Source organism: Galeopterus variegatus, unplaced genomic scaffold (assembly GCF_000696425.1).
Source record: "Galeopterus variegatus unplaced genomic scaffold, G_variegatus-3.0.2 Scaffold1903, whole genome shotgun sequence".
In the NCBI taxonomy this organism is placed as follows: Eukaryota; Metazoa; Chordata; class Mammalia; order Dermoptera; family Cynocephalidae; genus Galeopterus; species Galeopterus variegatus.
Window position 1 is genome coordinate 28,331 of NW_007728014.1, and position 27,804 is coordinate 56,134.

General features: G+C 37.4%; 1 protein-coding gene across 2 annotated transcripts in view; it reads right to left on the reverse strand.

Moving 5' to 3' along the window:
- Window positions 1–1,731: 1,731 nt before the first annotated feature.
- The window catches only part of NLK (nemo-like kinase), a 161,582-nt gene continuing 135,509 nt past the window's right edge, over window positions 1,732–27,804 (reverse strand). Inside the window, exons 7-11 of one of the 2 annotated variants that reach the window (XM_008579525.1) lie at window positions 25,107–25,208; window positions 14,125–14,211; window positions 6,634–6,832; window positions 5,612–5,705; window positions 1,732–3,551 (exon numbers count right to left, since the gene is read on the reverse strand). In XM_008579525.1, coding sequence (XP_008577747.1) covers window positions 3,497–3,551; window positions 5,612–5,705; window positions 6,634–6,832; window positions 14,125–14,211; window positions 25,107–25,208 — 537 coding nt within the window. In that variant the 3' untranslated portion in view covers window positions 1,732–3,496. Of the gene's footprint in view, window positions 3,552–5,611; window positions 5,706–6,633; window positions 6,853–14,124; window positions 14,212–25,106; window positions 25,209–27,804 lie in introns of those variants that run through there. The other variant, XM_008579526.1, reaches the window with a different exon arrangement.

Genomic DNA, 27,804 nt, shown 5'->3' on the forward strand with positions numbered 1-27,804 from the left:
TAAAGAAACCTGCTCTAATTTATTTCATCACTCCCCCAATCAGACATTATTATTGTTTTGTGCAGTCTGTGTTTGCTTCGTTTTCTCCACATGTTCACCAATTTCTTTGTTCACCATTCTTGCACTAGAGATATTCTTTTAGTTATTCTTTCTCTTCTTCTTGAAGTAAAGTAATTCGCCTTTACAATTGTCTTTGGTGAGGCTCTGTTGATAGTAAACTAAATTTGTTTTCTGCAAATATCTCAAAAGTTGTGTTAATTTTAAAATTCAAAGGCTGGCCCGTGGCTCACTTGGGAGAGCATGGTGCTGACAACACCAAGTCAAGGGTTAAGATCCCCTTACCAGTCATCTTCAAAAAAAAAAAAAAATCAAAATTCATGCAAATTTTGCATTCTACTCATACATTTCTTATTTTTAATATAAAAGTAATATTTTAAATGGCACACCATAAAGGGAAAACAAAATAAAAATTCCAAACCTTATAAACTATCACAATCTTCTAGGTTCTTATGCTTAGACTGCAAACACATTGCAGCTCATTACAGCCCTAACTTATCTGTTCGTATTGACTCCACTGGCTTTAGAAATCCCACATTTTGGGGGGCCGGCCCGGTGGTGCACTGCTCCCGCCGAGGGTTCGGATCCCACATACAGACCGGTTCCCGCTCACTGGCTGAGCGAGGTGCGGGCGCAACACCGAGGGGTGCAATCCGTTGCCGGTCCCGGTCCAGTACGGGCGTGACACTGAGGGTTCTGATCCGTTGCCGGACACGAAAAAAAAAAAAAAAAAAAAAGAAATCCCACATTTTTGCAATTCCCAACGATAAAGAAATAAGGCACAAATTCTTTTGGCTTGCTAAGCAGGTTCCAGTGGGAACTGGTGGTTATATTTTCTCTAATATTTATCTATGAAAAACTTTAGTTTCAAAAAATTGTATGTTCAATTCAAAATGCTTGCGTGAAAATGACGGAAACAGGTTTTCTTAGTTAAGCATTACTGATATTAACAAGGCTTTCTAATAAGTAATCCTTGCACTTAGTCGGTACTCAAGTTTGTTGAATATATAATTTGTATTTATTTGAGTTAGAACAGTCATCTCCCCCATATCAGGAAAAAAAAAAAAATCCTTTCATTTTGTCAAATCAGGAAGATAGGAAGTAGATGCCATCTACAAACTCAAGAGTAATGTTGCTTCATCCAGCTTCAGGAACATCTGAAGTTAGGCAGCCTGGTTTCAGGCATTAATTACACCATCACTGAGCTGGGACTTCTTCCTTAGATGGAAGGGCCCTTGGGCTGCTAGGGCAGGGGACAGAAAGGAAGAAAAGGGAGAGGGTCAAATCCCTTCACCAGTTGGCTTCATCCAGAGCAAACCACTTCTATGTAATATATCAGACACCAATATATTGGAGTAAGATTTCACATGAAAACAGGGTCCTGTGTTTCAAAAGAAAAAACGTTTGAAAACCATTGGATTAGGTAGACTGTAATGTCTAGAAAGACTTCCATAGTGTATATATTTAAATCAGATGTCTTTGATATCGGTTAACTAAGTTTCCAATATTTTTGGCAATCTAAAGTTTCTGGGAAGATTTTTCAAAACAAATCATTTCCTGGAAGATCAAAATGAAAATATAAATAGGAACTGTCTCAAAACTTTGCAAAGTCAGGGTACAAGCTGTACTGAAAAGAAAACAAAGGAAAGAAATGGAAATAAAACAGATGACACATCTTTTTCAAATGTCACATTTAATGTTTTCACCACTGTACTTCAAATCTACATTGTACAAAGTGACCAGAAAGTGTGCCACGGTAATTGACCAACCTCTGAGATTGTACCTTTCACACCAGTGTCTTCTCGGGCTCTTTTGATACTAAACACGTTTCTCATTCAAGTGAATTGAAATGCTTCAGTTGGGTAGGTTCTCAGGAGCCTCATAAAAAAAAAACAAAGATATTGCACCATCTTTGTTTAGTAATTCAATGTTTGTTTCTTTCACAGCAAATAATTACTTCATTGAAGTTAAAACTTCCAAACATAACTTATTAATAGTCTTCAAATTCAGCTCAGATCACTCAAGATGAAAATATTCTGCTAAATACAGATAACTTACAATAACTTTAACAGTTAATTGTCCATAACACACACCAAGGTTTTTTCCTAGACCAATTTTAAGACGATCCATTAGTATTCCTTGTACAGGTGAAAAACGATCTTCAATTTTCTTGTCTTTTTATTTTTAATAAAAAAGTTGGAAGGGACATTCAAGTTTCAAGTCTCCACATTGAACTTAAAAAAAAAAAAATAGTCATCATCAGCATGTGGAGGTAAACAAGCCAAGTTGTATAACTCCAGGAGGTAGAGGCCTTCAATTTGTATTCATATATACATATGCACAGAAGAATTCAGTGTTCCAACAGAAAAAAAGAATTTGTCAAAAAGTAATAAGTTATTTACTACTGTGACATTTCAAGACTCCCACAGCTTTGCCTAAGGACACGAACACATTTGACATAATTCCCTATATGCCTTTTTTTGTGGCTTTAAATCTTTTTTAAAATTTGTTTTTGTCTTTTATTTATTATTTTTTACTGTCCAGTGCAGGAAAAGTCTCACAAAATTTCACAGACCTAAAATGTGCAAGCTAGTTCTCTCTCTATACAGTAATGTTGGGATTCTTTTGAAATTAGCCCAGAAATGAATTATTTACACACATGAAAGATGCATGCTTGGGGTTCTTTTATGTAAGAAAGAGCAGAAAAACTTCTAATAAAAATAGATTAAATATATATATATATATATTTATACTGGGTAAGGAAAACAAAAGTTTTGTCTCTTCTAGTCACAAACTCATTCTCTCTACCCACAACATTGGATTTTAGACAGCACACATCACCATCACAGCTCTAATGAGAAGCTAATTATAGGGCTTGATCATTAGGTGGCATGCCCCTCTTCCCTACCCCCCTCCCCCAGGTGCAGCCACGATCAGCTCACGTGGCTCCATGATTGGTCTCAGGCAAGGTTTCTAGATTCTTTTGTTTTAGAAAACCCCAAATCTTTAGGAATGGCTCAAATATCAAAACGTATGACTGTCCTTTGTGTGTGTGTGTGTGTGTGTGTGTGTGTGAACAATCTCACTTCATTTTAAAAAAGAAAAAACAAAACAAAACAAAACAAAAACACGAAACCCCAAACTCCCAAATTTGGTTCAATTCTCTTTTGTTCTGAGGTGAGCCATAACAGCTGCACTAAATTCATAAAACATGTGCAACTCTGGGTAAAATATTTTTCTTCTAAAAGCACAACCACTTTACAAGATTAAAAGCCTAGTAACATTTCTAAATATTATTCATATCATACAAGTAGTGGTTGTTAATTTAAAACTTCATTAGTAAAATTACAGTACAAGCATGATTAACCTCCAGAATTGCAAATCCCAGACTCCAGTGGAAAGCTACATTACATCTTCAGTAGTACATTATCTTCCACTGTCACTCCCACACCAGAGGAGATGGGGGCATCTCAGACGGCTGAGCAACAGTGGAACTAGAAGAGAATGGAGAGATGGTGAAATTAGTAGTAACACCACAATGGGCAAAAGGGCAATTCACTTCTGCCTCTTTTCCTCTCCTTTAAAAAAATTGTAAAGTCCGTTTCAAGATTTTTGTTTCTTTAACTTCTCTAAAGTTGAATTTGTTCCAAATTGTTTATTTAAGGATATGTGATCTATAGTGAGGCAGTATGCTACAGCAGCTAATGTACATGGGCTTGAAAACATGTCACTTTTACCAGTTCTGTGGCACTGAGCAAGTTCCTTAATATTTACTCATTTGGAAAGGGATAATGCTGTCTACCTCACAGGATACTGTGATGAATAACTGAGATAATGCATGTTAAGTGTTTTCCAGGGTACCTACTTCACAGTGTAAAGTAAATGGCAGCTATTATCAATAATAATGTCTATATTCGATTAGGAAAATAACCTTTAAAGGATGCAGAATTATCCATTTAAAAGTAGTCTCTCAAAATACAGTGATTTTAAGTTGGGACTTGTTTTGAATGAGTCTCATAAGCATTCTTTCATCAAGTATTAATGGAGTAGTATGGATAATCATTTAGCATTTGTTATCCGCAGATCTGTTACTGGTTACTTCCCATGTCTGTCTAAGGTTGTTAATTAAATTGTAAACTTGAAGGGTGTAACTACTTTGCTTCCCCAGGGCCCAGGACAGTGAATGATTTGCACGTGAAAGGTGCTAAAATATGTATTTGACTGGGCCACTGACTCTTAGGGGAAAATATCAAAACAAAGTAATTTAAAACCACAGAAAAGTAAAAATGTAAGTTAATTACTTCTTTCTACAGAAAATTACATGGAAGAAATGAAAGTCACCTGAACTTACAAATTTTAAACAAAAATTCTTGACAACTTCAATATAATGTAGGAAAGGGGAAAAGAAGCAGGGAATGGGGAAAGGGAGAGAGAGCAAGGCAGGTGGGGAAGAAAGGAAACTGGCCTCTCAGATCCAAATCCACCCTCTTTGTCCTGCTTTGTGATACTGGAGCCAGACCCTGTTTACGGTTCTCCTTTGTCACCTGGCTTAATGTTAACCTTTGCCAACAGTGGGCGTTGGAAGGGCACTGCAAGGCTATAGCATCAGGAAGGAGCTTCCCTTCCTGGTTCTGGTGTGCTTTCTGTATTTTTTGGTTTTGCCCTTTTTTTTTTTTTGATGTGGAAGGCCCAGCTTTGGTCTACTCAAGCACTCTAGCAAGTTCCTCTGCAACCCAACAAGCCTCTTTGATGGACCAGTTCTGCCCACATGTTTCTTTCCCACCCTCTTGCCGCGTCTTACTGTGGTAGCCATACCCTCTCCAAAGAGGTCTTTGGGTGAAGGAGCCTCTTTAAAGTTCTTATCTTTCTTGTTTACTCTCCCTTCAGTCAGGGAGTAGCTGCTTTCTGCATTTGCTACTTCAGTACTCTTCTGAAACCTCTTTTATGCCTTTTAGTAGTTAACCGTCTTTTCCTAGTTAACAATTCTTGTTATTAAATGTTCCTCAATCACATTACTGGATTGGTTTCTTTCTCCTGACTGGACAAAGATTGATACAAAGAGTTAGGGGAAAAAGAGATCAAGAGAAGGAAAGAATAAAGAGAGATGCTTGCTAGGTTCCAAAGTAGGTTCACAGTTCTACCATAATAAGCCTGTTGGCTTCTCCTCTAGATAGACCACACCAGCAGTCCACCTGTAAAAAATAATGTTCTTGCTCACAGTTATTATTAAGGAAGTGGGAATGTTAGTGGGAACCGAAATGACCATGTCTAACTCCAGGGCAAGTGGCTGCCACACTGCTGCAGCAGTAGGACCACCATGTACCTGATCAGGATCATGGTCATCTAAAAAATAATTGCCAAAGCAACCACAGTGAACTGGCACCAGTGCAAAAACTGATTTTTACATTTTTAATATACTTTTGACTAAAGGTAAAGCTCATAATAGAAACTTTCTGTTGAGCCTTTTATCTGTTATCTAATCTAAATAAAAACAAAAATCATGAAGGAATCTTTTTAATTCTAACAAGAATGTTAGAATTATATTTATAGTTACCTAATAAAGCTCTTAAAAGCAGCAGACTGAGGGTTGATGCAGAGAGGCACTCTGTTTCCTTTCTGCTGTTCCAAAATGAACTGGTGAATAATTTCTGTGGAGAAAACAAACATCATACAACCCATGCCAATTTGCGGGCTTGGGAGCAGTGGATTCTCAGCTAACTCTAGCCAGCATCTGAATAGCATTTCCTACTGGTTTAGTTAAATCACACACACATACATCTATCTAGCACAATCCAGCTGAACTTTCCTAAAACCAAAGTGACAGTTGTTGCTAAACACAGCAAAAAACCAAATGGTGATTTTGCATGGACTTCCATCAGTGGGAAGAGTAAAATGGTCTAGAAATTTGAGAGACTCCACAGGTTTGGCTTTATGGTTGAACTCTTCTGAATTACTGGTAATTGCCTTTTTGAAGATCACTTAAAAACCTCAGTTGGTATTTAGGTACATAATAGTCTTGGGTTGGTTGGTTACTTTGGGGACTACCCTCTCTTCTAAAATATCCTAGAGCAGACAATAAAATCATTCAGAATTGTGAATGTCATTACCCCCATACCATCCCAATAGGCAATCATGCCATGAAATTTCATAAGTAAACTTTCAGAAATTTCCTTCTCTTCTCATCATCCAATGAATGATTCCCTCAGCGGATTTTTATCTTTTTTTAAAATTTGGTATGTTATATAAAGAAGTCCAATTTGTTTCACTCAACGAAATGACACAATGAATCCATATTAAATATATTTTGAGTCACATTCACTAAATAGACTTTGAAAATCAGAACAAAATATTCATTTTTCTGACTCACCTTCCCCTGGATGTAATATTAAGTAAGCATTTTTATAAGACACATAGCTTTCTTGGCATATATGCCCTGGACAGAGAGCTATATGCATGGTTGTAAAATAAACATACGGAGGAGCTTTGGACACCATCCAGATCTCAATTCTTCACAGCCAAATAATGAAGTATGTTACTAGTTGTCTAGCCTGGCCAAAGGCCAAAAGAGACACTCACCTTTAACCTGTCGGACAGAACTGAGGTTCTTCTCAAAAGTGTCATCAAATTTGGGATTGGTGACAGGCTCAAAGTCACTGGTATAAACTCTTCCAGTAGAGGTGGAAAAGCAACATTTACACATACACGTGTGATATCGTAGTCGCCCTTCATCTAGGTAGGGGTGGGCTAAGGCATCCTTAGCGGATATTCTTTTGGACTGAAATCAAATTTAGAGACCAGCACATCAACATTCCAGATAAATATGACTGTCCAAACAGGATCTTTCACAAGACACAATAACTGTTTTAAACAGCTTATACTTAATTTTACAGTACATCCTATGCAAAGAAGGACAACTGAATATAGAGGTAGGTAACACAGCAGCTGAGGAAGTATACATGGCTTAGGACAACAAACTACTGTTGTCATCTACCACCACTTAGAAGTGCCTTTGCTAAAATTCTGAAAAGTTCCTACCTTAAAATAGATGTACACAGGGTCAAAAATGACAAATATCATGACATTTAAACATGCTATGCTTTGAAGAGGATAAGTTTACATTTTAAATAACAGGCCCTATTTTCTAAATATGTGTCAAATTTAGAAGAGATGTGAGCACAGTGGCAACTTTACAAAACTACTGGAAAGATCAAACAGACTAAGGCAAAAACATCTAAAAGCAGCAGACAGTGATCTGACTGCCATTTTTTGAGATACATATCAGTCTGAATATCAGGAGTCTAGTCTAATTTGGTTTTCTGGCACTTTAGATCACAATAGTTAATACGCTAGTGTCAAGTTTACATAAACTATGAACTTTTAAACTAATTCCTCCATTAAAAAATTTTAAAAAAATTTTTTTCTTTTTAGCTCAGTGGACATATAAGTACTACTGAGAGAAAGTGGATTTTAAAGGCGTTAGGGATGGACCCAATAGTACAGAATACAAAAACTGAGTTTGACCTGCTTTCAATATGATCAAGTACTTCACACAACACAATTTTAAAAAGAAAACCATTTTGTACTTAAATAAACCAAAAATAACTGTTCATTCTGACTGGTTCTGGTCCCCCAAATAATAAAATGTTAATAAATATTTCCCACAAACATGGATTCCCTAAAAACACTTTTGTCTCTGATTTTTGCTATGCTGATGTTAAAAGGCATGTCATGACCTTTCAAGATAAAATAATCACAAAAGAAAGTGGCTGTTTATTCACCAAGAACAGACAAGTGTAAACTTGATGTAGTGGACTGAATTATGTACCCCAAAACTCACTGAAGTTTGAATTGTATCCTGCAAGTTTTATGTATAGAAATATGCCCCCACTGTGACTGTTAAGAGGGTAGGAAATCCTACTACGGTAATTGAAAGGTGGAGAGAAGAGGTGATTGGATTGTAGGACTGTACAGTAGTGAATGGATTAAAAAGGGTGGTCAGGGGCATGGTTCTGAGGGCTTTAAAAGAAGAAGGGAGTCTGCCTTTTGCTCTCTCTGCTTCCACCCCCTTGCAATGTGAGACCCCTGGGTCCACTGTAGCCACCACCAGATGGACTTTGGACTTCTCGGCCTCAGAAACTGTAAGCAATAAATTTCATTTTCTTTATAAATCACCCAGTTCAGTGTACTTTGTTATAAGCAACAAAAATGGACTAATACACTTGATAATCTTGGTTTTTTTCCTTTCAGTACCTGTCACATTTTGTATTTGGTGGTCCAGCTCTTCTAAGTATGACTCCCTTGCACTCTTTGCAAGTAAACTTTTTTTCCCCTAAAAAACTCTGAGCTTTTCTTTGACAGTTATTCCTGAAGGTTCCACTGAGACACAGTTTTCCTGTTTGAACCCAAAGAAACAAGTAGGCTGACAGCATACCATGCCCAGTCCTGGACCACTCTGAGCTCTTGGCTCCCCTTTCCTCGGCTCCTCTGGTTAGTCTCACATGTGTGTCTGAGCTCTCTGGCTTTTACATACTAAATCTGGTTGTTGGCCAGATCTGACTGTGAATAAGCATCCCAATTGTCCACAATGGTGGGAGCAGTGACTGAATGTGAGTTTTAATTTTTTCGTCTGACCATTAAGTCATTTCAGTCAGGTGGCAGATGTCAGAAACTGGGTCCCAGTCAGCCACCACTGGCAGCTGGAATTTGGTTCCTGTGTTAGCGGTTTTTGTCTGTGGATTCTGTTATTTCCTGAAATTTGAGAATGCAGGGTTGAAAAGATTCTGTTGTTTCCTCTATTGATAGCATGCTCTGTATGTTCTGTGTGTACTAATATGGGCTCTTCTAAAGTGTTTTACCTAAGAGAAACCTTTGAACAAAAGTAAACCAATCCCTGGTATGCAACCATCAACTCTCAGTTCTCTAAACAAATTAATGTCTCTTTAGGACTACTCAAATAAGGATAAAGAAAGGAGACTGTCATTTTATAAAGGGTATGAACACTGAAAAGAAGAAACTGTCCTGCTAAATTAAGAAATTACATAATTATTCAGATTTTCAATAATGATGTTCTTTTAAAGGAACTAATGGTGTGTAAATTACATATTATATATTTTAATTACACATTGTACATATCTTGTTTCTTTAACTGATCAACATTTGCAAAAGATATGGACACCTGTTTCTATCCTAGATTTTGTTGCTTTATCAAAATTGGCTCCTCTAGTTTTGAATAAAATTTTCCATTTTACAAATATAAAATATTTTTCTTTTTTTAAAAGATGACCAGTAAGGAGTTCTTAACCGTCAACTTGGTGTTGTCAACACCACGCTCTCCCAAGTGAGCTAACCGGCCATCCCTATATAGGGATCTGAACCCGTGGCCTTGGTGTTATCAGAACCACACTCTCCCAAGTGAGCTACGGGGCTGGCCCTCAAATATAAAATATTTCTAAGTAAACAAATCAATGTACTTTGTATACTTCTGAAGAGAGCTGATACACCATATTTGCGATATCTTAAAATCAAATGGAGCAAGCTTCTGTTCCAATTGCCTTTAGAAACAATATCAACACATTAAAGACATTTAAAAGAAATTCAAAGATTTAAAAAATATTACTCTTCCTTATGCATTAAATATGCTGGCTCTTTAGAAATTTTTTCTTGCTAAAGCTGTAACTTGAAGATTAAAAAAAGCTTTAATTGTGAGGTAAAATAATATTTTCAGTTAGCAGGTATTTCTCTTAACTTAAAATTTTAATATCAGATATATAATTGTATAAGATAAAGAGGTGTAACATTCCTATGCAAGATGACACTTTGGATCAATCAGTCTTAGTTAATAGTTGTAAATTTTATTTTATTTATTTATTTATTTTTTTAAAAGATGACCGGTAAGGGGATCTTAACCCTTGACTTGGTGTTGTGAGCACCACGCTCACCCAGTGAGCAAACCAGCCATCCCTATATGGGATCCGAACCCGTGGCCTTGGTGTTGTCAGCACCACACTCTCCCGAGTGAGCCACGGGCCGGCCCCGATAGTTGTAAATTTTAAAAAACATCTGTTTTCCTTCTGATTTTACTGCCACGTAAAAATAATGCTAGCACAATATTCTAGTTTAGACAAGATTTTGGTTTGTTTTCTCACAAAAAGTCTAATCATTCTGAATTTCTTTGATTTTTTCCTACTGGTTTTGCTGGTCAGATAAACATCTAAGATTACAGAATTGCAAAATTTTATGTTCAACTAAATGAGATAAATGATAACAGGTAATGTGTTTCTAAAAGGAAATTAATTTTTTATAATGCTACAAATCCTAAGGAGTTAATGTGTCAACTTAAATCTTAATTTCCTTATTCTTAGTTAACAAACATTAAGACTTTACTAATACTTAATTAATAAAGAGCATTTCATACCTGGACAACATTATTTTAATACACTAGGCTCTTCATTGATACATTGTAGAGCAGCCATTAATCAACAGTTAAAAAATATGTGCAAATACCTTTCGGTTATATTGAAGTACTTACTTTTTAAAAAAGAATGTAAATAAGAATGTGTATGATGGTAGGAAAATATGCATACAAGAAAATGGAAGTGTTTTACTTGTCAAGGGAAAAAAGTGAATAATTTTGTCTAAATTCCTAAACATTACCTATTGTGCTTTAAAAATATTGCTTGTAATTATTTATTGCCTTTGGATAAATTAAAGTCTCTGGAGATTTGTTTAATGTCTTCATTATTTTAAGGTAATAGTTAATTAAATCTTTATAAATTGATTATTTATTATACTTCATCCTTTCTGATACTGCTGATAACATTTACATAATAAAAGAACCAGAGCCCTTTAATCTTATCATCCTCTGATGATTTCTAATTTTTCCTTATATTTTCCTAAAGGCCCTTGCTACAAGCTAAACATCAGGAATTGAGTCTTCTTTAAGAAACTTTACAAGGACATTAGTAAATGATTGTATCAGAAACTCCTGACTACCGTCATCAGGAAGAAAACTCATGGTTATATATATGAGGATACTTTGAAAAGTTCATGGAAAAATTCAATTAAAAGATAATACAAATCCTTCCATTAACTTTTTGAAGACCCCTCATATATAAATCCTCAGATAGGCACCTCTTAGACTGAACCAAGTAACTGAGCCAGGATTTTCAATAATGTTTCATTCCAGGAGCAGACATTTTGTGGCATTTGACTGCTTAACCCAAGATCAACAAAATGAGAATTAACTAATTACCTCAAATTAAATGAAATAAATAAATATACTGACTTAATTATAGTTAATGGTCTATTTTTCTTGGATAAAAAACGAACAAAAAACTCATTTCTTTCACTCTCAATGTAACAGGTTAAAACCAGAATGAAACACTCTTTAAACAGTAGCTTGTTCGAACCGAACCTTCCGAACTGGGGAAAAAAAGAATCCTTAATATAGATTAGAAACTAATAAAGCATCAGGCCAATTTAAAAATAATAATTCTGTAAAAAAGTAACAATACACACTGGTTGGCTTTGTCCTACAAGACAATGATAAAGATGTTTAATTATTATGTAAGGTGCCTTAACTAAATTCCTTTATTTTTTAATGACTATGTAGTTATTTACATATATTTGATAACAATGTCACCCTCCTTACCAGATAATTCCGACCTCGTCTTTATAGATAAATCTTTGTAACTATGACCACGCCAAAAGTTACATTTAATAAGGTGTGATAATCCTACTATTAAGGAATAAGAACTACATTTGACATATAGAATTTATGTCTAGAAGGCTTCCCCTGGAAAAACATGCATGGTACCTGCTCTACAGCTTAGGAAGTTCCAGCCATAAAGGTTGTAAAGACATGACTTCCTAACAGGTCAGGAGCATTAATAAACATGGAATCTCAGAGAAAAAGGATACTGTACAGCTATCTGCACTGTACGCAAACCTGGTAGAGATGAATTACATGGTTTTTGGTTCCTAATCTAAATAGACCTGAAAAAGAGAATAAAATATTTCTAACACATTAAAGTAAATTTTAGCCCTAAGGCCTTTACAAAATCCTTTATGAGAAATCAAATTACCTTCCAAGCTTGAATTTCACATGGCTCCATACAAAGGGCGGTTCTTTATGTATTAATAGACATTTTCTATTAGCTATGTAAGATAAAGTTGCCAATAAAACAAAGTATCAAACTAATGTTACTAAATCACTATCTCATTAAGCATGTTATGTGATCAAAATCGTCCTTACCGGTGGGAACTTGACCACAAAAAGAGACTGTGGAAGCAAGAACTGCTACTTTTGTCCTGCTTCCAATATCACTAAGCACTATACATACCACAGCAAAAAAACAAAAAAGATGACAAAAAAAATAAGCAAACACCAAATAAACAACAATGAATCCACTCTGTACCTTGAAATGTCACAAAAATAACTTGGGTCACCCTGATTAGTTCTGGTCCCCCAAATAATAAAATCTTGACTATTTCTCACATACCTGGACTCCCAAACAACATTTTTTTTATCCCTAATTTTTGTTATGCTGGTGTCTGCAGATAGTTATAACCTTTGAGGATTTGAAAATCATGTGACAAAGTTGCTGTTTTCTTGTCACAAACAGACCAATGTAAACTTAATAACTTTCATAATTTTGTAGTTTTTTAATCTTTAAATACTTGTGTTTTGTATTTAGTGACTTTCTTGGCAAATAAAATTTTATTTTCTTGTCTAAATGCTTCTATTTTTGTGTCTTCTTTGTAATTGTTGGCACAGATATAAATAATATTCTTTGGATGAATAAATAAAGAGTTGAACTTACAGTACAATGTGTAGCGTGTTCCAGAAGAGTCAAGTCCAGAAAGGGGATTTGGAAAAACTACCATCTCAACAACCCAAAAGAGTAAACATTTCTTTATGCAATGTTATGAGCATATTTTTTCAAATAATCTTAAAATTTTTTTCTCTTGATTTAACCTGGTGTCAAATTCCTTTTATTTTTTTAATTTTTTTAAATTTTTTTATTTTATTTTTTTTCAGTTTTGTCTTTTTTCGTGCCCGGCAACAGATCGCAACCCTCAGTGTCGCGCCTGTACTGGACCGGGACCGGCTACGGGATCGCAACCCTCGGTGTTGCTCCCACACCTCGCTCAGCCAGTGAGCGGCCGGTCTGTATGTGGGATCCGAACCCTTGGCGGGAGCGCCGCCGCGCTTCCCAAGCGGCGCACTGTAGCAGTGCGCCACCGGGCCAGCCCCTCAAATTCCTTTTAAAAATATTGATATAGGAGGGCCAGCCCGTGGCTCACTCGGGAGAGTGTGGTGCTGATAACACCAAGGCCACGGGTTCGGATCCTATATAGGGATGGCCGGTTCGCTCACTGGCTGAGCGTGGTGCTGACAACACCAAGTCAAGGGTTAAGATCCCCTTACCGGTCATCTTTTAAAAAAAAAAAAATTTTTTTTCTTTACTCCTTATCCTCCTAATTCCCACATCATTTATTTGCTGTTCTTTGCTGTGAAGTATACTATAAAGCAAATATATTCCACAGGGCCTAGTTTCTTGTAGTTTCAGGTTTAGCCTAACTTCTTAAAAGTACATATAAAATGTTGACCTTGCAAGACAGGAAATTTTCCCCAGGCTATATAGTCTCTGTTGTAAGATAAAGAATTATAGCATGGCAAGGCTGCTGGCTCAAGGACAGACAAGTTACTAAATAATATGTAAAGATACTGAGAAACTGCTGAATCCTACCTAGGGATGGCCGGTTAGCTCACTGGCTGAGCGTGGTGCTGACAACACCAAGCTGAGGGTTAAGATCCCATTACCGGTCATCTTTTTAAAAAAATAAGTAAATAAGTAAAAATAAAAAAAAATAAAAATATTGAGATTAATAAGAATGGTATAGTTCCTTGTCTCTCTACCTATATTCCTACTCATTAATAATCAAATTTCTAACTGGGGATTGAAGTTTTATCTTTTGAAAAGTCATTATTTACATTGCCAATCTATTCAAAACCAGAATGTTTCTCTTATACACTAAAAAAATATAAAAACAAACACTACTTACTGGATCAAAGACCAACATCCTGCAAAGGAGATGAACAGCTTCATGTGTAGCCTGGCTAGACAGGGTATAGAGTACAGGAAGAGATGGCTGTGAAAAAATAAAAAATTCAAATATTTTAAGTGAGTCTTTGTATAAGTAGATATGGAATACAGCCAATTTATGACAAGGTAAGTACACAGGCACAACAGATGATATGTGCACATAAATCTAAACACAAAGGGAATGAGTTTTTCCCTCATTAACCAATCTTTAAGAGCTTCAAAACAATTGTCATTGACTTCCAGTAGCATATTTTATATTGCATGATTATCCATTGTAGGTCAGAGCACAAAAGAGCCTACAAAAATGAAAACTAATCTTGTAAATATGGTGCTCCTGTTAGCCTTATATCTTAAATGCTTGGGCAAGAAGAGAAGATCAAACATGCTTCAGAGGTGGGAAAAAAAAGATTTAAAATCTTGGCTACATGCAAAGTTAAGCATGTAAACTGTACAAAGTAAACATGTGAACTATGTCTTATGGGAACATTACCATAAAAGTGCTAAAATACTAATCCTAAAGGAGCTATAGGCCACTCAAGAACTTATAAAATCTTCTAAGAACGCATACCACTGGTTTTGCTGGTTCCACTTGAATTGCCTTTAGCACAGATTTCTCACTCAGTAACTCTCTCACAAGTGGCAGGTGTATCCACATGTCCATTTCTGACTCCCCTGCACTGAGGCAGGGAGATGGTTTTGATGACCTGAGAAGCCATAGAGCTTATAAAGCTTCTATTTCACTACTGGCAGTGTCAGGGGACAGAACAGGTGAATTGCATCATTGCTCTGACTCTCACATGAGTAAATTTTTTTAATCTCTCTTTTTTTTTTGTCTTTTTCCGTGTCCGGCAACGGATCGCAACCCTCAGTGTTGCCCCCGTACCGGACCGGGGACCGGCAACGGGATTGCAACCCTCGGTGTTGCTCCCGCGCCTCGCTCAGCCAGTGAGCGGGAACCGGTCTGTATGTGGGATCCGAACCCTTGGGCGGGAGCGCCGCCGCGCTTCCCAAGCGGCGCACTATCCAGTGCGTCACCGGGCCGGCCCAATTTTTTTAATCTCTAACGTAAGAAAGAATTAAGGAAGGTGACAAAAATGTTTAGACCCTCCCTCTCTACTAACGGCTCAATAAACCTTTGGCAGTGGGGTTTCCCTCCAAGCCTCAAAAGTTCTAAATGAATGGCCAAATTATTACTGGCTTGATTTTCATACCATTTTATTTATTTTTTTAAACTTATCTCTTAGTGGGGTAAATGATTTTCTAATGGCTTTTAGAACTGGCTTCTACCCATACCTCTTTTGTGGCCAGACAAGTTAGGTAGGTCAAGGCCTATAAAAAATCTGCTCTTGGGCCGGCCCGGTGGCGCACTGGATAGTGCACCGCTTGGGAAGCGCGGCGGCGCTCCCATCCGAGGGTTCGGATCCCACATACAGACCGGCTCCCGCTCACTGGCTGAGCGAGGCACGGGGGTCAAGGCCTATAAAAAATCTGCTCTTGGGCCGGCCCGGTGGCGCACTGGATAGTGCACCGCTTGGGAAGCGCGGCGGCGCTCCCATCCGAGGGTTCGGATCCCACATACAGACCGGCTCCCGCTCACTGGCTGAGCGAGGTGCGGGAGCAACACTGAGGCTTGCGATCCCATTGTCGGTCCCCGGTCCGGTACGGGGGCAACACTGAGGGTTGCGATCCGTTGCCGGACATGGAAAAAAGACAAAAGACAAAAAAAAAAAAAATCTGCTCAAATAACAACAAAGTCAAAGCCTGGCTTAAAGAAAATAACCTAAAGAAAAGAAAGAGAAGAAAGAAAATAACTTAACTTTTGGCATATTGACCTTCACTATACTTTGGAAAATAAACAGGCTCAGAGACACAAACTATACTTTATCTGAATCTGATCTCTTCCTATTAGTTCTAAATAATTCTTATATCCTCTGCTTCTTCTGGGATTCCTTATAAAACTTTAAACTTTTAGGAAATAATCCTCAGACTACATCAGCCTTTCATAGTTCCATGGGGCTTCTTATTTTGTATAATGCCTAGACTGCTTCATTATGATTATATTAGAACTCCAGGTTTGTGGGGAAAAAATCAAAAGAGAGTTTTCAAAACATATGTGAACATGGTGGTATCATCTTTTTCTGGTCCTGATCTCATCTGCACACACTGCTCATCATATTGTTCTAGAGTCAGGTCATTTACATTTTGGTACTATATCAACATAGTCTATTAATGGAAGAGAAGAACCTTGAGTAGGAGGAGGAGAGAGAGAGAGAGCGCACGCCACTGACTTACTTTGGTTTATGTTTGGAGGAATTTGAATTTGACCCTTTGAACAACACCTCCTGGTTTCCAAGGTAAACTGGAAGCAACTCTTACTTGGAAACTCTTATATATTTCCTGTGGGATCCTGTCTTGTATTTTCTAGATTGTTAGTAGATGAAAATCAAAATGTCACAGAAAGCTCTTGCAGCTTGAGCTTTGGAAGGCCAGGAAGAGCAACATGAACAGTGATATAAGCGGGTCTCATGTTGGTCAAGCTCTCCAAAACACCAGAAACAGGAGAAGCAGAACTCTAAAAGGTCTTCTCATACCTTGATCACAGCCTCAAGATCCTGACAACTACTAATATCAAGTATTTTACATATCTGCCCCCTTCCAACAAAAGCCACGTAGGAAAATACAAGAACAACACCAAGAAGACACTTCAGAACCATCAGGAGTTAATTATTCACCATACAAAAATTTTCTTCAGGATGAAGGGGTAATAAAGATTAGATGAGGGTTCTAGTTCTGTTTTTTTGCTAATTAGATAAATCAACATGTCTCAAGAACCTCCGTATCTTTAGGTATAAAATGAGGAGGTTGGACCATAGGATCTCAAGTTTATTTTAGTTCTAAAATTGTACAAGTCCTGACAGGATCACTACAGATAAAAAGCATTATAGCACAGGACCCATATATAGTTGGAATTCAAATATTTGTAGACCAACTTACTATTACTTGGTGTATTTACATGTCTCAGATAGAGAAACATTTCTTGTTTAAAAATATGTAAGTTTATAGTAGCTCTGAAATGATCTATATTAGTCAAGATAAGGGGCTGGGGGCCGGCCCGGTGGCGCACTGCTACAGTGCGCTGCTTGGGAGTGTGGCGGCGCTCCCGCCGAGGGTTTGGATCCCACATACAGACTGGCCGCTCACTAGCTGAGCAAGGTGCGGGCGCAACACCGAGGGTTGCGATCCCGTTGCCGGTCCCGGTCCGGTACGGGCGCGACACTGAGGGTTGCGATCCGTTGCTGGTCACGAAAAAAGACAAAAAGGAAAAAAAAAAAAAAAGATAAGGGGCTGGGAGGAGTGACGGGGAAGAGGTTATACCTTACAACTTAATTTACATATGTTTTCTCCAAGAATTTTTTTATCGCGTCGGGCCGGCCCGTGGCTCACTCAGGAGAGTGTGGTGCTGATAACACCAAGGCCACGGGTTCGGATCCTATATAGGGATGGCCGGTTTGCTCACTGGCTGAGCGTGGTGCTGACAACACCAAGTCAAGGGTTAAGATCCCCTTACCGGTCGTCTTTAAAAAAAAAAAAAAAAAAAAAAGAATTTTTTTATTGCGTAAAGTGAAGTAATTTGATATTCTTGAAAGATTCTTGGTTTGCCTGTGAATAGCTGTCCTCTTTTTCACTGGCTTGTGCAGGTTGGTACCCAAATTCCAGACAATTCTTTCTGACCAAATATCTCACCATAAGTTTCACTCTCAAAGTGAAACTACCCCTCCCCTCATCCTATTTTTGTGGAGGAGGTATGTTACAGCTTAGGGAAGGGAATAGTGGAATGAGTACTAGAAGACATGGGTTCAAATTCTAACTTTGCCATCACTAGATTTGGGGAAGTCATTTGAATCTTGGCTTTCTCATCTATTAAACTATACCAGTACGAACATTCCTACCTATGACCATCATTGCTAATCATTTAACATCCACCACATGCCAGGCCCTGGTGGTGGGGCAGGTTAGGTGGCGGGAAAACAAAGATAAGTAAGACCTCTCTGGTGGGCAAGGAACACAGGTTAACAAGAAGTTCCAGATGCCACTGAATGGAGGCAAATGAGAAGGCAAAGTTTATGACTTGAGAATGTATGGATATGGGATAGGGGACTAAAGAGAATCAACTGAGTGAATGTTAAGGCTACCTGAAATTTTAAATGTTTCCCCCTTCCCCAAATTTCCTCTTTTTTACAGAATTATGCCCTGACAAATCACTAAAAATAAGGCAAAGTGTCATTTTAGCCTAGAACAGCCTATTATATGTTTCCTACTTTTCTGTGTTTATGTATGTGTTCAAAAGAGGCACAGAGAAAAAGAAGAGTCAGTTCATTCACACCAGTACTTTTTCAGAAGGACAACCATTAGTCGTTTAGTTCCTAGCATTGGCTCCTCAGGAAAGATGTAGTGTTAGAGATACTGCATTTCTAATTCCATTTTCTTCCCTTTAATTCACCAGCCATTACGGTTAAAACCACTTGGGCCCAGGATATCAGTGACAGACAAGAAGTTTATATTTGTCATAAGTACAATAGAATCAATTTGAATAAGAGACAAAATAGAATGCTTAGAAATATGCCCTAAACATCTCACTTAGAAATGTTTTTGCCAATTCTCTCAACATTCATATGTTCATTTTCTCCCTTTAAAATAAACCAGTCCATTTCCTGTTTGTTCTGCAAGTTTATGTCACTTAGCAATGTAGGAGTGAACAGTTGCCAGTACTGAGTCATGAGGACATAATGACTATGATTAATTGTCAGTGAAATGAAGCAAGATGAGCTTCTGGACTTGGGTGAGAGTCCCTAAATGCTATACCACAGTCATCATAAGCTAACTGCAGAGTGCTGGTCACTACAGTAGAGTCGGCAAGGCTGTGCGAGTGTCCTGAGTGGATGTTCCTATTAGTTTTCATCCAACTACACATAAGTTTTAGACCTTAGTTGGCAGCAAACAAGCTGTGATAATCAGTCAGCAACATTAACTGAGTATATACAATGCACAGAGCACTACTGTAAGTACTCTGGGGTGACATAAGAGAAACCCTTGTCTATGAAATAAGTTTGAACTAAATGAACTCTCTAACATCCTCTGAGTCTATTAAATGTAAGATATGTTCCTTGTCAGGAGACAGGACTATTTTTACTTTAGTGAAAATATTATATCTATTTCTGACACAATTAGCTGGAACAAACTGAGGAAAAATGAAGGTCTAAAGATATAAAAAATGAAGATCTTATAAGACATGAATAAAAGGACTAAGGGCTGATAAGAAACTTCAATCCTATCGACAAGTCAGTACCTTTATAAGTACTGTCCTTAATAGATACTAGGGCTGTAGCAGCTAAGCTTCCCTTCATTCAAGTTTTGAGTTGTAGAAAAGAAACAATAAATAAAAAATATCATAGAGTGTTTTTGTCTGCCCAGCATTTCCTGACCTTTAGTGCACCACCCCCTTTCCACTCCCAAACCAAGTGGTTTGGTTGGGTTTGATTTCAACCTCCCAATGCCAAAGATGAGCACCTGACCCAGGCCTGGCCAGTCAAATGACATTATTCCCCAGAGCATCATGACTGGCTCCAGGAAGGACACATGGTCTAAAAAAGGCAAGGGGCAGACAATGAAATGGCTAACCCAACATATACCCCTATCCCTCTTTTCCCTTATTTGACTTTATTACACAGGATAGAAAAACCTTAATACTCATTTTTTAGGCTCTTTGCTTTCCTGATAAATGGGACAGATATTGCTACTGCTCCCTCTTTATTATATTTTCTTGCTTTGAATATGAATGTTATTTATGGACCAGCAACAGCTGTATTGTGACTATATGATGATAAGCAAGAGAATGAAGTCAACGTTCTAAACATGGCAGAGCAGAAAGTAAGAAAAAAAAAAAACTGGATCCTTCATACAAGTGAGCTGGTATCTCTGGACTTCTTGATATGAAGAAAAACGAACTCTTATTTCTTAAATCACTATGAGCAAGATTTCCTATTACTTGTAACCAAACACATTCCTAACTGATTCAGAAACTTTCCAAATATTTTTTCTGGAGCTATCTGGGAAGCTCTTTCCAAAGGACTGCTATGCAGTAGAATGTAGGCCTGGACTGCTGGTCTCATCTTTGCAAACACACGGACAAAGCCTGTCAGAAAATGAAGCCAACACACAGGAAAACAGAGCAGAGAAGGAGAGTCAGATTCCTGGCATGGAACATCATCTGACAACTTGAATTGCAACAGGGCCTGAAGTCAGTTGTAGCTGCAAGATTTTTCAGTTATTGAGCCTATAAGTTTCCTTTTTGCTTAGGCCAGTTTGAACTGAGTTTTAGTGGGAAGAGTCCTGACTAATGCACCACATGGAAGTATGCATATGTATATTAACGAACCAACGTAAGTAAATTAATGTGACATAGTAATCTGTGACTTTAAGAAGATAGTCAATTAAATTCTCCTTCTGTGTAGATATATATTTGTATTTTTTAAAAGTCCCAACAAATAGTAGCACATATTTCTATCTGTACAAATATATGTAAATAAACAAATAGAAAAATGTCTAAAAAGATATTCTGAAAATAATCCATGAAGACTGAGATTGAAGGTGGAAATTGAGGATGATTTTAACTCCCTGTAAAATTTTTATTTTACATGTACTCACATATTACTTGCATATATACAAATGAAATTTTAAAATATCTGCTGGGAAGGTATGTGTAGGTGCCCAGGCAGTGTATATTGGCTAAGAACATAGGTTTTGGAGTTAGAGAAACCTATTTTTGAGATCTGGTATATATCCGTAAGCATATTATTTAACCTCTGTAATCTTTCATCTCCAATATGTAAAAAGAAATAATAATGATATATTATAGTGTTGTGAGCTTTAACGAGCTAACATATAAGTAGTGTTTAGGACAATGCCTAGTACATAGCAAACTTCTAATTTTTGTCACAAATTATTATTACTAACAAAAAAATGGTTATTTGCATCTAACTTTGAGTAGCTATTTAAATAAGAACTACTTGAAAGAAGCTTAGTTTTTCTTTTTATGGTCTAACAAAAACCTGTATTGACTTTTAGAAGTATTCCTCATGAGTTTAAATACAGTCAACCTAATACTCCTATATTAAGTAAATTAGAATAATTAAAGATAGGGCTTACTCCATGAAGACCTCCAATTAGCCTAAGCAGCTTCACGGAAGACTACTAAGAGTCTTTTCTAAAAGTTAGAGGCTCTTTCTGTGTGCATGCATTTTTATTTCATGTAAATAGTAATGTTGTTATATATCTCATTCTACCTTGTTCATAAGCTTAAAAGGAATTCATCTAAATATTTTCCATAGATTCTTGTAAAGATCCTTGATTATGTTAAGGCATAAAAAGAACTGAACTTTATCAAATGCCTTTTCCGCATCAATTGAGATAATCATGAGTTTTTTTATTTAAGATGTTAAAATATATATATGTATATACATATATCTATATCTATATATATCTTTTTTTTTTTTTTTTTAAAGATGACTGGTAAGGGGATCTTAATCCTTGACTTGGTGTTGTCAGCACCACTCTCTCCCAAGTGAGCTAACCAGCCATCCCTATGTAGGGATCTGAACCCATGGCCTTGGTGTTGTCAGCACCACACTCTCCCCAGTGAGTCACGGGCCAGCCCTATGATGTTAAAATATATTGATAGGCTTTCTGTAGGTGAACCATCCTTGCATTTCTGGAATAAACTCCACTTGATCACAATGGTTAATTTTTTAAAACTCACAAACTTTATTTTAGAGTGATAACTATTTGGCAGCTGGCTGGAATGGGGATCTGAATAGAGTGATAAACTTAAACTGTTAATATTTAGTAAGTGTTTAGTACATGCCAGGCACTATTCTATGCTCTCCTTTCATACATTATCACTTTATTATAACACTTTAATAAGGTAGGAACGGGGCCGGCCCGGTGGTGCACTGCTACAGTGCCCCGCTTGGGATTGCGGCGGCGCTCCCGCCGAGGGTTCGGATCCCACATACAGACCGGTTCCCGCTCACTGGCTGAGCGAGGGGCGGGCGTAGCACCGAGGGTTGCGATCCCGTTGCCGGTCCTGGTCCGGTACGGGCGCGACACTGAGGGTTGCAGTCCATTGCCAGACACGAAAAAAGACAAAAAGGAAAAAAAATAAAAATAAAAAAATAAGGTAGGAACCATTTTTATACCCATTTTACAGATGAATGAACTGAGATACACAGAAGTTAAATAATTTGTCTAAGGTTATGAAGTGAGTTACTGGTAAAGCCAGAATTCATACTCAATCTGTCTGAAAATCATATTATAAAATTCCTGGGACACCATTCAACATGTTGTACAATGTGGTGAGTCTGAGACTGACACCACAAGCTGTACTCTTAATCACTACAGTCCAGAGAAATATAAACTGAATATAGACTCTGTGTGGTGCATTAAGCTAAGCACTATGCATTTTGCAGAATAGTCAAGATATACAGAACTACACAAGCTATACTGTATTGGGGACCAAATTAATCTTTAAAGGTTTAAAAAAAAAATATCCAGGTGGCAACCTCAGCTGTAAACAGCTATCACATAAATGATGATACCTTCAAGTAGTTGCTAATAGGTCAACAAGAGGCATATAGGATATGAGCATGCGGCTGGGAAGCGGGTAGAGTGTGGTGGCTTAAGTCAAGAGGGGGTAGATTTTGACGGGGGCTGTTAACTTCTCTTGACAGCAATGATGGCATAATGATCGACTAGCAAATGTAGATCAAAAACTGAATTTCCACATTGGGGGAAAAATGGAAGCAGGTAATATGTGAGGTTCATTTACATTCAATTATATATGTTAGGTATAACCCACTCTATACAAATCTACCTGGGTTAGTATTCAAAGGCCATGAACACCTGCTTAAGGAGACCATTTCCAACACTGGTTAAAAGCCATTTAGACTTTAAAGTCTGTGTAAAGTGTATCTAGCCTTTGAACAGAAATGGTCTCCTAACTAGTATTTTATTCTACCAATATTCTCTTCAAAATCAAAATATTCTGACACCAAGACTAGCCAGGGCTACCCCTAACTTTTACCATGGTGTTCCCTTAAGGCCATTGTGATAAGCAAAACCATTAAATAAAAATGGAACTTTAGACTTTCCTTTCCTCTCCTCCCTGTTGTTTTAGAAAATGATGATATTTACTATTTTTATTTAATTGACAACTAACAGATTGTCAATTAAATTTTTATTTAATTTTACAACTAAAGATTGTAAAATTTCTAGTAGAAAAAGGACTCACTTGCCAGGAATGCTCAAAGCTGTGCACAGTAACTTCTGGTGTGGTAAGTTATATGTTTGAGCTGTTCTAGACAGCAGGTAGGAAACTCCTCAGGAAGCCTTGCTCTCCAGGCTACAGTTCAGCAACTCTAACACAGAGGATTAATTAGCTGTCAACCATTAGCAATAGTTAAAACTCCTCTAGAGATGGAAGGGTGGCACCAGGGTGTCTGATCTTCATCACTTCATTATTGGCTACCTTTACCCAGGCAAGATTTACTGACCTGGGCTGGCTGATTAGCTCAGTTGGTTAGAGCTCAGCCTTACAACACTAAGGTCATGGGTTTGGATCCCCAAACTGGTCAGCCACCCCACCCCTGCTAAAAAAATAAAGATTTACTGACCTAATGAGGTCAGTAAGAGAGGAAAATAACTTTGATACTTCCAAGGACACGTTTAGCACGAGGTATTGATAAATTAGGTTAATGTTCTTGATGCTGGCCAATAAACAGAACATAATAGATAGTTCTGTCTAAGATACAGAACTTTCCTCTAGGTTAAGAGTTACTGTGCTCTCTCTTCTTAGGGTGCTAGTGCCTCAAATTATTTTACAATTCTAAACTAAATGCCATCTTTCTGTTGAAAGATGTAACAGTCAGAGGACTATTTAAAATATAAGGACAGATCTCTATTTACTAGCCTGAGCTGGCTTTAGAAGAGAGCACATTTTACCTCATTGCCCTTTCCACCTGTGAAAACAGAAGCTCTGGAGTCACACTAGAATTACAGAGAGGGAACTGCAAGGGGAAGGCAAGACCTTGCCAAATGTCTGGCTGGCAATATCAGAGGAGTGTCAAACTCAGTCTATCATTTGTACCATCAATCAGATCATCTAAATGCTCAATTCTGAAGAAACCAAGGCAAAGCCCAGGAAAATTATTTGCCACTTGTCCTGTTCAAGCCCTATCTGTTGTTTCAGTTTGTTGTTCCTAGGAAAACTATTCCCCTTACTTACTCTTCACATCAAGTTGTTTTGTCCAAAGGAAATTAGGAAAGCACTTGTAAAAAAAATGCTGCTAAATCAACAAGTGGGAATAAAAAACCTTTAGTCTTTCTCAGCAGTGACTTGGCTGGTTGCAAGTAACATTGATCAGTGCAAATATGGCAATCTCTTTTTACACTTCTTTTTTAACAACACTCACATCTGATTCTGTGTCAGTGGCAAGAGTGCAATAGTAAAAGATTCACATTCTTTGGTGGAATAAGAGATACTAGGGATTTTGGCTCAGTACTTGGAAAGGACATCTTGATATATATGTACTAGGTTATGGCACTGAAGTCAAAACTCTGTCCCCAGTAACTTTCTCCATATACATCAATAAACCAGGAGACACAAAGCCAGGGATCATTCATAAGCAAAGGGGCTACAAAAAATATCCACTTTTTTGTATAGTGCTTATTTGGTTTGACAAATATTGAATTTTCTTACATAGGACATAAAAAACTAAATAAAACCTACAAGTGATACCTTTGTTTAAAATTTCAGTGCATTATTCTACTGGAAGGGAAATCCTGCCCAAAAAGATGGTTACCAGATACAAACCCTCCTCTTTTTACCTGTTTATGAGGACCCCTGAGTATGTGTGCCTTAGCGCCTTCACAAGCTGTCCTCATTGCTTCCAGTGATGGTGTGCCCAACAAATCCGTGATCAAATCCAACTACAAGGAAACACAAAATACAGATGGATAGTAAGCTCATGGAAACAACCTTTCATTATTTAAATCACAGCCTTAGAGATGAGGACCAAATTTGGGAAAAAAAAAACTTAAGATAAGCTCTAGATTAACTGACAGGAGTCCCTACTTTCACTTTCTAGTCTAGCAACTCCCCCCCACCCAAAACTCAGGAAGATTTTTATTAGCAATCCATATGACAGAAATACAGAAAACATGTTTTGGCAAGCATGGCATTCTAAAGCTAGAGCAATTTAGGAGCCTGTATCTGCCTTCCCTGTTGTCTTGATACCTGACATATATGATCCTTGCAAAAGTGAACTGCTTTTTGCTGACGGCTAATGACTGTTCTTTTCAAATGGTTAAAATGGATTCTGATGCTTCGAATGGATTCAGACTCATCAAGAAGCTAATCCACAAACCAGACAGCTGTGATTTAATAAATACTCAAAATAGTCACACCTGAAATGAAAGCTAAACTCTCAATGTTTGGGCCAGTACACACCCTTTATACTCTAGTCATTCTAGAAATCTCTGACACTGGCAGAAAACTGTGGTACTTAGAAAACTATGACATTTAGCTAGCTGGGCATAATAAAAGAGACCCATAAAACAGTCTTCTTACAAACAAGTCTTTGTAGGTAGCAAACTACCTTACCAATTATCTGTAGTGCTACAATTGTTCTTACTTCAAAACCCAATTAGCAAAAACATTTCATTTGGATCCCTCCGGGATCGGAAATTCTTACCTAGAGAACAATTCTTTTCCTGTTCTGTGCTGGCTGAATATAAAACACTATTTTCTGCACTTATCTAAACCATGGGGGTAGCCCTCCAGGATAATGGAAATACTTGAGACTTCTGCTTTCCACAGAAGACAAGATCTCTATGCAAAGGTTTTTGGGAAAAGTGTGCAGGTGATACTTTTGGACCTCTAACAACCACACTAAAGACAGAAGGAAGTTACTGACTCATGAAAACAAATGGAAACATTCAGAAAGTTGTCTGAAATGGGTCAGGATCCATGAATGAGAAACACTTTCATGAAGTCTGCAGGTACTAAGGTAATTATTTCTCAAAGATACAAGAAAATTGCAACAGAAAATAACTACCTCAATTTAGAAGTTAGATTCTCTTCCTATTTTAGATCTTAATTTCTCACCCCCAAACACACTGACAATAGATATGAGTCTTCCTTCACTGGCTATGTCAAACTGGCAAACTCAAGACCTATGTATTTTTCTAGAAAATGAGATATCTGAATCCCATTCCAGTTGCTTCAGACTTTTTCTTTACATATTCTTTTAGCAGCAATCCAAGATACTTGCTCAGCATATAGGATTTGAACACCCTCTTATTATTATTATTATTTTTACTTAAGCTTTTCTATATGTAAGGTAGTAGTCACATTCATTTTATGATAGTTTATGTCCAGATATGATACTCTTACAGGTAAGTCTGTTATATTCTCTTTTCTAAAGAAATAGAACAGTAAAGTAGATATTGTTAATAGTACCCAACATTAGACTATGTATTATACGCACCTTATAATTTATCACCAGGATCAATTTTAAGAAAAAAAAAAATAGACTATGAGTGTACAGCAGAGAAATAAATTTAAATGTTTATCATATATATAGTTTCTCACATATTAGTTAACAATTCTTTGTAGAAAGAGAATAAAAAAAGAAGATTCTGTCTCTGGTCAAGTGCACGAATTATTTACAAAGGTACATAGTAGTCAGTGTAATCTTTTAAAATGTGATCAAATTTTAACACTCCCTTGTTCAAAAACTTCATATAGCTTTCCATCACACTTAGAATAAAATCCTAATTGTCAGGCTCTCTCTCTCTCTCTCTGACTGCATCTCCTGCAGGTTCTTCTTGGATCATGCCATCCCTCCAACATGACATGCTTGTTCCTGCCTAAGGGGCTTTATTATGCTGGTTGTCCCTCTTCCTAGAACACCCTTCTCCAGAATCTTGCTCCCTCATTTCATGTGGGTAGTGTTATCCCCTCAGAGGATCCTTTAGTGCGGCTCTGCTCCCCCATCATTCTCTATCCCTAACCTATTGAATTTTTCTTCACTGAATTTATACTTATTTTCTTCACTGGGATTATACTTATTTTCTGTCTCGTGAAAGTTTCACAAAGGTAGAAAAACTTTGTCTTACTTAGTACTGTATCCCTATCCCTACATCCTGGCATACCACCACCACCATTGCAAATATGTACTGAGTGCTTACTATGTGTCAGACTTTATTTGCACCTTTACTAACTTCATTTAATCTACATAACAATTTTCATCAGAACAGTTTTAGAGACCAAAAAAAAAAAAAAAGGCAGAAAAAAAAGAGGAACAGAGAAGTTAAGTAACTTGCCCCCAAATTTAATAGATAATAAGTGGCAGAGTTAGGATGTGAGATGTGAACCCACCAATCTGATTCCACAGCCTGAGCTCATTATTATTACACTATTTTCTTTTTCTTTTTCTTTTTTTTTTTTTGTCTTTTTGTCCGTGTCCGGCAACGGATCGCAACCCTCAGTGTTGCCCCCGTACCGGACCGGGGACCGGCGACG